At 40.0% G+C, this 15,015-nt stretch overlaps 1 protein-coding gene across 1 annotated transcript in view; it reads right to left on the reverse strand.

Moving 5' to 3' along the window:
* Positions 1 to 882: 882 nt before the first annotated feature.
* The window catches only part of LOC143321359 (protein crumbs homolog 1-like), a 32,473-nt gene continuing 18,340 nt past the window's right edge, over positions 883 to 15,015 (reverse strand). Inside the window, exons 8-13 of the mRNA XM_076731662.1 lie at positions 13,599 to 14,140; positions 12,490 to 12,655; positions 10,115 to 10,976; positions 9,165 to 9,281; positions 8,847 to 8,973; positions 883 to 5,171 (exon numbers count right to left, since the gene is read on the reverse strand). Coding sequence (XP_076587777.1) covers positions 4,950 to 5,171; positions 8,847 to 8,973; positions 9,165 to 9,281; positions 10,115 to 10,976; positions 12,490 to 12,655; positions 13,599 to 14,140 — 2,036 coding nt within the window. The 3' untranslated portion in view covers positions 883 to 4,949. The remainder of the gene's footprint in view (positions 5,172 to 8,846; positions 8,974 to 9,164; positions 9,282 to 10,114; positions 10,977 to 12,489; positions 12,656 to 13,598; positions 14,141 to 15,015) is intronic.

Consider the following 15,015-nt stretch of genomic DNA (forward strand, 5'->3'; position numbering starts at 1 on the left):
GGGAGTCACTCAGAGACACAAAGGAATGCACCATTATAGCTTCAAAGAGAGGACTGAGGGAGGGAGGGAGGGAGGGAGGGAGGGAGGGAGGGGCGAGGGTGAACAGTGCAAAGTGGGAAAAGAAGATGTTTTATAAAAAAGGAGGGGGTATGAGGAGAATGTGGAGGGGGTTCAACAGTTCGTATAATCTATTTTTAAGGCAGATATCAATGTTTGTTGTTTGTTTGTTAATTTGTTTCAGGAAAGCAGGTATTACTGATCCTCCAGATATTACTTGGGACTGGTGAAATAATATATTTTAGTTTGAGCAAATATGTTCAGCAAAACCCCAAACAGTGTTGTACAATCACTCATTTCCTCCATCCTTGATAGATGGAGGTTTTCTGGTCTTGAGGGACAGTTGCATGGATGATTCTCATGTTTATTTTCAAATAAACATTTAATAACACCCCTGATTATGAAATTAAGCCAAAATATTGTGTATGTGTTTGTTTTTTCATTACTCCGTCACAATAGACTTTCAGTTTCCTGTTTTATTGCAGTCTTAGCTTCTCCGGTAAATACTTGTGATCTTGGAAATGCATGAACGTCTGAGTTGAGTGCTGATGTATCAGTCTCTTTCAGTAAAACCAATCTGTTAATCTTTCATCCACTTTGTCCATTTATTTTTTTAACGGTACTCCCCTCCCTTTTGAAAATATTGTATCTCATTTAAGTATATAGGTGTGCGTGTGTGTGTGTGTGTGTGTGTGTGTGTGTGTGTATGAATTGAAAAAGTGAAAATAAAATATATGTTTAAAATACAAAAACATATAGAGAAGTTTTTTACTCAATGAAAACATCCATCCCGGTCATTTATTTTCTTTGTGTTTTATTTTTCCTTGACCTTTAAGACACATTTCACGCCCTCCAACTTTGATTCCAATCGAAGCGCCATTTCCCACCACATGCACAAAATTACAGAGTAACTATCCACTTGGATTGAAAGTATACATCTTACTTTATGGACAAATAAAATCTTCCTCATAGTGTTCTGAGTACAAATGAAGAGTATTATTCCAAAATGAGGAATTCACCTTTAGAGAACAGCAACTACTTAGTAATCACTAAGCAAACAGACATTTTGATATCTGAGTGTAGTGTGTGAGCTGAGTCCTGGGTTTATTCCTTAGTATCACTCACAATCAAACTGAATCCTGTCTTTAAACAACTCCAGGGAATTATTATTTCCAAAAGTGGATGCATAATATTTTGGAATAGAACTCCTCATGTAATCTACAGTGTGCTGTGCATGGTACAGCTTTAGTAAAAACAACTCCAGTGTAAAATCACTACCATTCTGTACATCGTGAGTGTACTCAGCTGTCCTATGTATGCTCTGTTGTTTAGTCTCGCCACATCATCATATTGTCTGAACAATACCACAATGCTTTTAATAACATATGACTATTTGAGCAGAGCAGAGATTTGACATAGTGAGCGTTCTGTCACTGACCTCTCCTTTGAATTACAGATTACAAAAAGGCTTTAGTCCGTCTAAACAAGCAACATAAAAACATGGATGCAGGAGAACATGAAGGCACATACTATCACTTCATCATGCATATACCCATACATTCCCTGCAGTCATTTTAATAGAGTGTTGAGTGATTTCTGACCTTTATCAGTCTCTACAGGAATGGTAACAACACTGTATCCTCATTCTCAGTGAGAAAAGCAGCAGTAGGCTGTGAGGTTGGGTTTGAATGTACTCTATAGCATCTTTTTCTGATTGTCACTTGTAAACCATATATGATTCCTGTGTTCACAAGGAAACCACATGTTTACATGAACATGACTTAAAATACAAGCCTAACTTACAGTCAGGTGGAAACAAAACACATATGGGGTGTGAGTTTGGGTTTGTGTAGAGAAGAGGTCATCGGGGTCCACTCAGCTCAGAGGAACTGAGACCCAACCGGGGAACAGACCTGGACCAGGGCCACATTATACTCCAGTTCAGAAGGGTCTCATTTTACTGCCACTGTTCTTGGGTCAGTGTCAGTCTAATTCTTGAATGGACCATAACCATGGCAGGACAAAATATGTGAGGAAATCAGTCCCCATCTGACCCGATCTCTAACAAATATTTATTTATAGAAAAGGGGTTTTGGTCAGTTTTCTGCTGACTGGCCAGAAGTATGTGGACACCTAAACATTGCCCTGCATCTTACTGCTGACTATTTGATTCCAAAACCATAAACATTATTGTGCTGCCACACTTCTGGGGTCAGTCTTCCAGATGTTGGAACGTGGCTGCAGTGACGTCCAACCCTGATGTTGAGTAATAAGGTCTTGCTCTCAGTTGATGTTCCAGTTCATCAATAAGGTGTTAAGATCAGGGCTCTGTACAGACCAGTCAAGTTCTTCCACAGTAAACTGGGAAAACCATATCTTTATGCAGCTGGCTTTTGCTGAGACATTTTCATGGTAAGGAAACAGGAAAGTGCAAACACAAACTGTCACAAAGTTGGAAGCACAATGTCATCTAACAATGAAAAAGAGCTTGAGACCAAAAGCATGCAGGCATGGTGTCCAGATGTAAGCAATACTGGTTCAGTTGAACGAGATCAGATGAAATAAAGTCAAAGTACACTTTTAAATCGAGAAAGAAATTGTCATTGGTGATTGGTAAAAATCCTAACTAAAACATGATCATGGACAAAATCCTATTTATTACTCGTTTAAAATGACATTTAATACTACAGTCAACAGTAATGATCAGTGTCTTTCTAGTTCATATTCAGCTGTGACTTGCATGTCACTGGCCTTTCACAAACTGTTCTGTTGACATGAAGCTGGTACAACACGTCAGTCAGTAATTCATATCACACCAGTACTTTTAGTTATCTGTAAAAGCATCCTGGTTAAATGGTATAAAGTTAGCAGCACTGGTGAGTACAGAGAGAAAGGCAAGTGGGTGGGTTTTTCTGAAGTAAGAATATGAGTGGCATCACAGTTTAAGGGCTAATTCTCATCTTAAGAATTTAAGAAACTCAGCATTACTTGTAGGGACGAGGGCAGCCTGATTAGTAATTGTGAAACATTATCCCAAAGCTAGAGTACAGGCCTGTTTGGATCAGCTACATAAGATGGTATTATGGAAAATGATGACTTGACAGTTTTTTATTGATATGACAACTAGTGCAACATTTGGGAAATACACTTTTTCTTTCTTCTTCTTTTTTTGAGAGTCAGACAAGAAGACAGATATCAGTCTCATGTGAGTGTGTTTCTGTAAGTTGAGAGCTGGAGTCAGCGAGCCTAGCTCTGTCCAAAGTGTCCAAATACAAACACGTCAAGTTGGCTAATTAAGACATTTTATCTTTGTTTGCTTAATCCGCACACTAAACGAAGTGTAAAAATGGCAACTTGTCTCCTGACTTCAGCTCCATACTTACTGTTACTGTCTACCATCTTGCTCTTGAGAAAAAAAGCGAAGTGGCTTTCCAAAAATGGTAAATTATTCCTTAAATTAGCTACAATTCAAGTAGACGTTATTTGTAAAATGAAACTTTCCCTTTTTCTTCGCGTTTTTTGTTTCCTGACACTAGAATAACATTATTTATGTCCATAAATACTGATGTGTCCACTGTAGACCACAGCAATAAGATTCATACGATTAAATACTGTTCCTCTTGAAAATATTACAAAAAAGAAAATACAGTGACTTGAGTTTTTGCATTATACACAACACAAGGACATCGACATAGCAATCATAGTATCTCAACACATTAACAAAGAACGGGCAAAGCAGGTAGCCTGTTGATTCATACAGTGCACACTGACAATATAATACAGCAGTTATTAACACAACAGTTTTTGACTCCTGCAGCACATTCAGATTGGATGTCTGGATTCATGTTCCATCATATGAACTGTTTGCACCTTTTTATTCGGATTACAGACTGCAGCAGCTTCGATACAGTAAGAAGAAACAGATGAATGAAAACCTACAGACACATGGAAGATGGAAGAATGCTGCCTTCAACCTAAGACTTTCCAGTGGGACAGTAATTATTTAATATACATTAAGTACCTGAAATCACCAGAGCTTGAGGCGATATCATGGCAATTTAAAATGTCCAATTCAGCAAAAGAGAATATGAGGTTTCCAAAACACACTGCTTCTTCAACTGATTTTGCAACTGCTGCCACGAGTTTTTTAAGACAGGAAAAAGTTGAATTTACGGTGAAAGGACAGAAAAAAATAGGAAATCAGGTGGCACAACCCACTATAGCAGAAGAGTTGAAGCCATGCAGTATCAGCATTACCACCAAGATACAGGATTTAAATTAGTGTCTCCAAAAAATCTCCTTTGTATATGTAATGTAATACTACTACAAGGAGTTGGTGATGAAATGGCTCCCCTGATAATACAGTGCAATCTATGCTCATGCAAATTGAACTCTTTCACCTGTCATGCAAAACAGAATCAGTAGTAGAATCTACAGAGGAAGGTGTTGAGGCTTTTGCTTTGCTAAAGCATAAATGATAAATTAATTGCCCTTACAAGGCCAGATGTCAGAGAATTTCAGTTTCAGTGACTTTTAGCCAGTGTGAGTAAATTTGTGAAGATCCACAGACTTTTGGCCTTTTCTTTAGTTTATGCGGTCCTCATATGGTTTTGGTTCCATGAGATTTAAGTTTGAGACTTCAAGACTCAAACTTTCAAAGGGACAGTCAGAGTCAGCGCATGCTCAGACCGCACTCTCCCCAACAGTCTGAATAATCAGTGCTGTCTCTCTCAGCCTATGGTCTTAACCTGTCCATTTCTGAGGCTTCAACATCAGTAGTTTTCCCAGGTGGAGGATCAGTCATTTATTTCGAATCCACACTACAAGGCATATACCCTTTACTATATGTAAACATCCACTGGATGTGAGGCTGTGAGGCAGGGTTGCAGGCTTCAGATCAGCCTCTCCTCTGGGGGAACTTTGAGAACACTGCCCATCTCCAACCTGGCACCAGCCACCTCTTGTGAGCTGGGGCTGTACGTGCCCTCTGACTGACGCTTCTTCCGTGCTGTCATGATAAGGAAAAACACCACCAGGATGGCCAGTAACACACACAGGGTTGTCAGGGGGATGGTCACTGCCAGCCAGGGGATTCGCTCTCTATGCTCCTCTTTCTGCAAGAGGACAGGACAGGACAGAATGTGATGTATAGACTGCACATTTTTTGGTACCACTTTTCAATATAGTCTGTATAGTCTCTGTGTGTGTGTGTGTGTGTGTGTGTGTGTGTGTGTGTAAGCAGATGTAATTTTCTCTTAGAAAACAGTATTTCATAAATAATGCACTGTAGAATTTTAAGGAAGATGTGGTATGAAAAGTTAGGATCCCTTATCTGAATGAAAATCAGGATAAACACCACCCAAAGGTATTTTTCTTATCTATGTCTTATACATACAATATATTGTAAATCTGATCTGATTGCTGTTTCTAATTTCTGTTGTCAGGGAAAACATGTATAACATCATTTTATAAAGGTGAACAGTGCAAATGGAAAGCGTAAATACTAAATACTAATAGTAAATGTAATAACTAACTTTCTTCGTCTTAAAATTCTGCACATCAAAGATATACACGGACAATTCCAAAAAATTTGACACCCCATGTAATATGTAAATAAAAACAGAATGGCATGATTTGCACATCTTTTTTGACGTATATTGAATACAGTACAAACTGCTAAACTTAATTGTTTGTTGTTGTAAAAATGCACTCATTGTCAATATGATGCCTGCAACACTTTGGGACAGGAGCAACAAAAGTGAGAAACTGGGAATGTTGTGGAACGCTCCAAAAACAGCCATCTGGAACATTCCACAGGTAAACAGGTTCATTGGTAACAGGTGATAGTATCATGATTGGGGCATCCTCGAAAGGCTCAGTTCACAAGGGAGGGTGGGATGTGGTTCTTACCTTGCAAGGCAGCTGGATTCACGAGATCACAAGATTACAAATTCACACAAGATCACGTGCCAAAAATCCATCTTGCCAGGCTTCAAGTTATGTGCTTGTGGCTCCACCACGGTGGACTGGACCAATCAGTATGAGGAACTACTGACAGCTAAGAGCATTCGTGGTTTAGGATGGGTCGACAGCAAGATGTAGATGCTGCAAGACCATCAGTTCCAGCAGAACTGGAGAGTATTTCATTGAAAGAAGAGCATAGAACACCACTGACGGCTGTTCTCTCAGGAAGGATGTTTTCGCTCTGTTCTCGACTGATGATTCATTGATCTGCTTGGCTGAAGTTAGCCCATGATAGATGTTGATAGACGGATGGTTCATGCAATCACCAGCCAAGTATTTTTGAGAATGCCTGCCCTTTTCCACACTGTTCTCATGGACGACTTCCCAGATGGTTCTGTGTAACAAACAACCTGACAAGTCAGGTTAGCAAGGTTCACCACAGTGAAAAACTGTGTGGGGCAAATAGTCCAACAGTTTTAGAACAACGATTCTCAGTGCACAATTGAAAGAAATGTAGTGATTTCACCATATAATCCATAATATCATCAAGATTCAGAGGAGGATGAGAACATAATTGTATGTCAGGGGCAAGGCCAAAAATCAACAAATAAATGCCTGTGACCTTCGATCCCTCAAGCAGCATTCCATTCAATTAAAAACTAACTGTATGAAGGATATTACTACAGGGACTCAGGAACAAATCAAAAAACCATTGTGGGTCAACACAGTTCATCACTGCGTCTCCAAATGTAAGTCAAGATTCAAAGCAAAAATCCAAACCATAAATCAACAACAAAATGCCACTGACTTCTCTGGATCCGAACTCATCTTACTGGCGCTGTGTTTTGACATTTCAGTGTTTTTGGAAATCATGGACTTCGTGTCCTCTGGGCTAAAGAGGAATGGGACCATCCAAACTATTACCAGTGTTAAGTTCAACAGTCAGCATCTGTGACAGTATAGGGGTGTCGTGGATGTCCATGGCAACTTTCACATCTGTGAAGGCACCATTAATGCTGAAAGGTACATACAGGTTTTGGAGCAGCATAAGTTGCTATTGAGATGATTGCTGCTTATTCAAGACGATGCCAAGCTGCATTCTGCATGTGTTACAACAGCACAGCTTCATCGTAAAAGCATGCAGCTACTAGACTGGCCTGCAGTCCAGATCAGTCTCCCATTGAACATGTGTGGCGCACTCTAAGGAGCAAAAAGCGACAAAGGAGACCCTGGATGATTGAGCAACGACAACAATATATCAAGTAAGAATGGCGATGAATTTCACTTCCAAAACGTCAACAGTGTCCTCAGTTCTCAAATGCTGACTGAGTATTAGAAGAAACACAGTGGTAAACATACTCCTGTCCCAACGTTTTTGGAACATGTGGCAGGCATGCAATACAGAGTGAGTGGATATTTACCAAATTTTGTCTTGTACTGTATTCAATTGAATGTATGTCGAACACAATTTTTAAATTATTGCTTTCCATGTTTATTGACGTTTAACACAGTGTCTTTTTGGAATTGGTGTTGTACAGCAACTGTAAATTTAAGCATTGCATTTTCATATCCTTTAGCATATCTTGTAATGTTTCTATCTTTATTTTTAATACTGAATGCAGGTAATACTTTTGCCGTATTCATACATGTCAACTTTGGGAGCTGAAAATAAAGGAAATTTCCTGGCGTCACCCCCTCTTTATTAAGTACGGGTAAAAGAGTCCACCTTCCTCTCACGTTCATCCACCTTCTGCTTCTATGTATCACTTGACTGAATGACTCCTCGTCAATAGATGTTACTGCTAGTGTTCTACAAACTCCCACCTGCCATGCCAGAGTTTAAAAATACGTGACATTTATGGTAAAATATTTAAATAGAAAGACAGCAGGAGAGAAGGGTAAAATGTGACAGATCCTGGATAAAACAGGTGGGTTGACAGGTCTGCCTGTATTTGTGTACAATAGACAGATTCATTTGTTGTGTCCCTGTCTTGGTACATTTTGTTGCACTTCATCCATGCTTTACACCAGTGGTTCCCAAACTAGGGTACGCGCCCTCCTCTGGGGGGCGCCAGAGATTGCAGGGGCTGTGCACAATTTTGCCTTCGCTGAGGTTGTGAGGTTACCAAAATTATATTTGTGTACATTAAATTTAGAAAATCCCAATAACACACCCAATTGGATAATCAACTCTGTATAATCCAAATTAAAACATATTTTTGGTCCACATTTAAATTCATTCAGCTATTTATTACCTATGACCTTTTATTTTTGCAAATAAAAGTTTGTAATTAATCACTTTATTCTTTTAGTGCATGTATGCGGGTAGGAGTTGGGGTTGAGGGTGGGCTGGCTTGTCTTGGAAACAGGCAAGGGGGGCTTCAAGGAAAAAAAGGTTGGGAACCACTGCTTTACACCATAGTGCTGTAATCCAGCTTTCCACACTTTTCAATGAAAGTGTATTTTAAATTTCACTTTCTACTTCCCTATACACCACATACTTATATAACTTATGTATAACACATTATTGTTGTTTACATTAGTTTTCTTTACTGTACTTTATTAGTATTTACAGTCATAATAAAAATTATAATAATAACCCCAAAATAATTCTAAACTATTCACCTTCAGTTACACAGTACTGTATCTTCATTTAGCAATTTTGAATTATTAATCCTCACTTAAAAGTTTGCATGGTTTCTTCATGTGATAGGAAAACTAGTGATATTTTAGAAATGCAGCAGCAGAACCTGAATATAAGCCATGGATTTTAGGTTCTAATTTACCACATGTGCTTTGCCAGTGTGAAAAGATCTGTCACTTACATTGCTCTCACACAGTGTGCCGCTGAAGCCTGGCACACACTCACACTGGAAGTGGTTGAGTCTGTCCAGACAGGTGGCACCGTTGAGACAAGGGCTGGACTCACACTCGTCTATCTCTGTCTCACACCTGAAACACATCAGCAGGGCTTTAACACAATGCTGACTGACAGAGCACCGGCTCACACACGCGCGCGCCCACACACACACACATACACACACACAGTCCCGCTCTCTTGATCTTTACACTTGGATGTGGTTTAGACACTCTCTCCTGAGCAGCAGGTGTGTGGTGAGGAATGTGCAGTGCGCTGCTCTCACCTGGCCCCAGTGTATCCCGGCTTGCAGGTGCAGTTACCTCCAGAGTCTCCTCCAATACAAACCCCGCCATTTAGACACTCTGTGTTTGCATCGCACGCCACTGGAGGGAAACGCCATCTATTATAACACAAATGCAGTATATGTGAAACTAAGAACTGCACAATTATTCCAATAAATATATAGTAATAATTTTGTATTCCAAAATTATTTAAACTTGAGTGGGAGTGATTTGACACTTTATATTAATAGTGGCTAGCGCTAAATAGTAAATGGACTGTTTTTGACTGTATTTATACAGCACTTTTCCAGTAACTTTTCCGCTCGAAGCACTTTTACAACACAAATCTACATCTAAACACTCAGACACATTCATACAATGGTAGCTAGGCCACCAGCTCATTATGAGCTTTAACCATTGTCAAACCACCAACCTTCTGAAGTGGCTGACAAATCAAGCTCTCCTTTTTGATGGGTTAACTGTTCAGTGACCAATCACGGTATTTTCATCGCACAGGGAATGTGATAGCTTGATTAAAAGACAACTTTTGTTTAAAGATAAAATAGTAATGTTTGGTTGCATGCCACTGTGGTATAATTATTATTTAATCTAACTTTATTCATATGTAGAAGTAGTAATGCTGATTACATGCAGAGAATTAATTATCTGAAGCAATAAAACAATATAGCTTGTAAAGATGACAAAATCATAGGTGTACGACTGTGATAGTAGAGCACAACGCACCACCATTTTTTTTTTTTTCCTGCAAGTGATCCCTAGTGGTAATATTGTAAATCTACAGTAGATCAATTATTGCAGATTTAATATTGAGCAAAACCAGGTACATCATTGCCTGCAGCCTAATCAGGTCCTCGGTGGTAATTCCCATGAATATGACGAATAGCTAAAAGTCTAAAATGTTCTGTAGAGAAACAGAAAAGTGTGTACTCACTGGCAGCGTTTGCCAACATAGCCAGGAGGACATGAACATGTGTGTGCTCCCACTGTTTCCACGCAGGTTCCTCCATTCAAACAGCTGAACTCCAGACAGTTATCCACCTCTTCCTGACAGTCCTTCCCTGTGTATCCAGGCTCGCAGTTACACTGGTAATCTGCCAAAAGGTCTTCACATGTGCCGTAGACACATGGACCTGAAGAACACTCATTTATCTCCATCTCACACAGTTTCCCCTCCCATCCTGCACTGCAGCTGCAGTTAAACTCATTAAACTGGTCCTGACATACACCCAGGTTGAGGCAGGGCTGAGAATCACATATCTGTGTACCTTGGCATCCTATGATTGGCTCATGCCCACCCAGTCTGGAGAACTGGCTAATCTGAGGGGCATCTGGTACATTTATGAGCGGCAGGTAGACTCCACCCACTCTGACGTCCCCTAAACATCCAGTGTATTTCTCAGCCAACCAGATTTTGGTGTAATTGAGGAAGTTGAGGTTGCCGCCAACGCCGAAGCTGTCACCAACTCTCTGGTCATCTACAGTGAGGCGCCAGCGGGACGTTAACTGTGTGGGATCGACCATGGTAAGCTGAATTTGATGCCATGCTCCATCTGCAATGGTCCTGTGACTTGTGAATGCCAGCAGCTCCGCACTCACCCCACTGTCCATTTTGACAAGTAGGGAAGAGTTGAGCAGACCCAAGCAGAAGACCTCGGCTCTGCTGGAGGCCCGCAACAAGATTCCATTTGTGTCCCGTGTCCGTATATTCATGGTAATGTTGGTAACAGGGTTTAGCAGTGAGCTGTTGGCAAGGTACTGGAGAGCATTGTCCTGAAAAATGGCTTCAGTTAAACCTGTGGGAGCAGAAGATCTTGTGAGCACATCTGAAACATTACTGAAACAAAGAATTAACTAACATGCTGATTCAAAACTATGATTAATTTGATATTACTCCAGTTTACACCATCAATGTATTGATCAGAAAACTACAAACTGAGCTGATGTCTGAAGTACTCCTTGGTATATATACGTACATATAGTTGCTTTGTACAATTTACTTTGATAAAACCAGTGAAATAAAACTAAAACAACTGTTCAAACTGAATCCATTGTTGTAGCTACTCACAAATTACTTTATTTTTCTCATGTGGTATCAGTATAGTAATATTAAAAGGACAGTTTGAATTGCATATACAGTAAGTGTGCCCATCTTGCTTACATCATCATCTTGCTTTATTTTGCAGACTTAGTTTCGGTGTCCTATCCAAAGGTTCTCCAAATACCATAAAAATTATTTGTTTGTCAGCTGGCTGTCAGAGCTGGTAATAAATTAGTCGGGGATAAACAATGTTAGCAGAATATTCATAATCACCCACATCTGGATTGCCACACCAGTGGAGCTGGAACAAATGACATTAACTAACACCAGTGTTTATTTTTCCCATCTTTCTGACACTGTCAATACAATGAAGGAGATACAGGCTATGAGTCATTTTGGCCATTTTGGCATCAAGGTATCACAATTAAAGGGGTAGCCACCTATCTTATGGACAAGTGAGTTTTTTCATGATGGTCCTTGCAACTCAGCCTGTGCAAGCAGTTGGATCATGTCCCCTGCGGCTTTGGAAGAGAAAATTACTGTGGTCCTGTCATTAGGGTTATTTTCTTAGTCTGGGCACTGGAACAACAAATTTTTGCAGCTTGAAAGATATGGGTGTTTTCCAGGCACATGCCAAATAAGATTGGCGCTGGAGGATCCAGCATTCTGGGAGGTTGACCTGTACGAGGTAGTCAATGTCAGGAAACTTTGCCATCTGATGTGCTGATTTTGTTCATTCTTCCTTTTATCTGTTTCCACCAGCTTTATGAGAGTGCAATACCAAATCGCTTAAGCATTGTTTCAATAGCAACGTTTAAAAATTAAATATGCACCTGGCTTAATCAACTGAGGAGTAAATCTACTACTAACACACTGTCACATGTAGAGAGATTAGTAAATTCATCATAAGCATGATCTCTGGGATAGGCATTAAACAAAGGGACTTTCATAAAATCAATGGAGGGCCCCTTTAATTGTGATACCTTGATGTAATTGGTATCCTCTATTCTATCTTCTACCTTGTGTTGCGAGTATCACATTTCACATGTATCTATACATTATTATATTTGTTGTTTCTGTATTTATATTTTGTATATCTGTCATGGAGTTTCCTCCCTGTCCTTAGCATCTAATGTTATATGACTCTGTTCAAGACTGTAAGTCAAATTAAGAAATTAAGAGCTAAATAAACAAACTAAACTTGACCTAACTTGACTTGCTCTAACTTGATAAGTGAGAGTGATAATGACTGCCAAAGGATTACTCACACTCGTAACCATCCTGTAGGTCCACACAGCGGACTCCGTCAAAACAAGGGTTGTCGACACACCACAAACGTGTCTCGCACAGCTGCCCTGAGTAGTTAATGGGACAGTCGCACTTGAAGTCATTCCAGGTGACCTGACACTGTCCACCATTGAAACAGGGCTCATCCTGAGCACAGACAAACACAGATGGATGGATTAGATGATCACTTGTAAAATCTCTCATCTGATGCGACCACAGAAGTAATAGCTGCAGAGAGGATTGAACGGTAACTTAGAGCTCAAAGGGATTCACAACTAGATCAATGTTAATAGGGTTGAGGAAATACAGTACAGCCCAGCTATCAGACAGCACTTCAAGACACTAACACAATTAGCATGTGTTGAGTGTTACAGCCTCACACTGGCAAATCATAATAGTGTTTATCTGGAACTTTTCATGAAAGCTCAATATTAGCCAGACACTTTTGTCAATATCATATACGACCCCATTTCCAATAAAGCTGGGACACTGTGTAAAACGCAAAAATAGGGTTAATTGAAAATAGCTCAAAGACAACATATACAAATGTTGAAACTGAGAAATTTCAGTGCTTTTGAAAATGATATCCTCATTTTGAATTTAATGGCAGCAACATGTTTGAAAAAAGTTGGGACAGCGTCATGTAAGCCACTCGGTCACATCAGCTCCTCTTTTAACAACACTCTACACACTGTAAGCATTTGGGAACTGAGGGGACCAATTGCTGTAATTTTGAAAGTTGAATGTTTTCCCATTCTTGTTTTATGCACGATTTCAGCTGCTCAACAGTTGGGGTAGTTTTCTTCTTGGCAGCATATGTTGCTCCACAACCTGTATATATGTTTCAGCATTAATGGTGCCATCCCAAATGTGCAGGTTATTGATGCCATGTGTACTAATGTACCCCCGTATCATCACCAACATCCACTGTAGAGAGGCAATGTTGATTTATCAGTGTGTCAGTCCACCACTTCTGTCCAAACTGAAATTTGTCAAAAAATATTGAATGGGATTTCCAATCTGGTCTGGTCTATGTTTTTCTATTCTGTAGCTTAGGATCATACAGCGGACTATATATTTTTGTCTTTACCTTGCATGTGTCATCACTTTGGCATCCTGGCAGTACATTCTCCACTGTGCTTGCCTGGTAAACTTCCACCTCCTCTGGATGATCTTCAGTGGTCAGATGCTTGTGGTCTAGCCGAATATCCTGAAGGCAGCCCTTGAAGTTGCCACCCCAGGCGTTCATGTTCTTGCCTGCAGGGAGCCCTCCGACATACGCCACATCCCCTGCCTCTACACTCACGTTCCCTAAGGCGCGATGATTCCCTGCTTTGGGAAAGACCACATGGCCATAGTGTACCTTTACAGTCACCAAATTATTGCTTCCATCAGTGACGAACTTGGCCTCAGAGAGCAGTGTGGTGTGAGGGCTGTAAATAGCAACTGTGCCCTCCTTCAGATAGATTGTCAGGTAAGACGTTTCCTCTCGGGAGAGCTGCAGGAGCAGACCATTGTGTTTGAGGGACCGCATTAAAAAGGAGATAGTGAAGTTGTCTCCATGGGTTTCCGAGATGTTGAAGGCAGCATAGCTGGTAGTGTTCTCATGACCAAAAGTCCAGGATGGATACTCTGAGGTGGGAGTAGGAAACACAAAGTTGTCAGTATCTTACCCCAACACAATGGGCTGTGCTTCACCTGTATCAATGTTAATTTGGTTTCTGTAAAGGGGTACTCCAGTTTTATTTGATATATCAGTTTACTGGTCAGGGGTACTACTCAACATGTGAAACTCCGCTTGGCCTTTAACAGTGCAACTTCTTAACAGGAATTTTGAAAAACATGCAACACCAGGAAGGATAGGTCTCATGAAAATATCCTACTCAGATGTGTCATGAGACATGAAGGATCCTGTGGTTTTGTGGCTTGACCCATATTATAAGGAATATTCAGCATAGTCAAAGAAGTCAAGATATCTTGGTGTCTGCTGAACTGATTTGACCCTATATAAACACGATTGTCTTGCTTTTGAAGGGTGATGTACAAATGGACTGGCTTTACCTTGCCTTTAATGGTCTTTTTTTATTTTATTTTGTACTACAACTTGCAATTCTTCAGTTCAAATCATTTGTAGCTTACAAGAGCTGATTTGAGAATTGCTTCATATGTGTGGAGGAGCCTCTCAAGACTACACGACTGTATAAACACTAATGAAACTGCAAAGCAAAGTGACTATTGGTGCATTTTCAAAATTACATTACAACATGGTAATTATAAAGTTTTAATTGAATTCAATAACTTGAAATGAAACAGCAGCTTCAAACAGCAAAGAGCTAACTCTAGTACAACATGGAGAAGTTAGAGAAGCTCAGACTTTGATTCATCCAGCTTTGTCTGGGCCAGGTTTTGTTAAGTCAGAATCATTTGCAGGGAGTTTAGATTTCATTTATGGTTTTTTGTCGTGCCCTCATCAAAAAGCAGTACCATCACTTTGAGTAGATATAAAA

This window comes from Chaetodon auriga, chromosome 5 (assembly GCF_051107435.1).
Source record: "Chaetodon auriga isolate fChaAug3 chromosome 5, fChaAug3.hap1, whole genome shotgun sequence".
In the NCBI taxonomy this organism is placed as follows: domain Eukaryota; kingdom Metazoa; phylum Chordata; class Actinopteri; order Chaetodontiformes; family Chaetodontidae; genus Chaetodon; species Chaetodon auriga.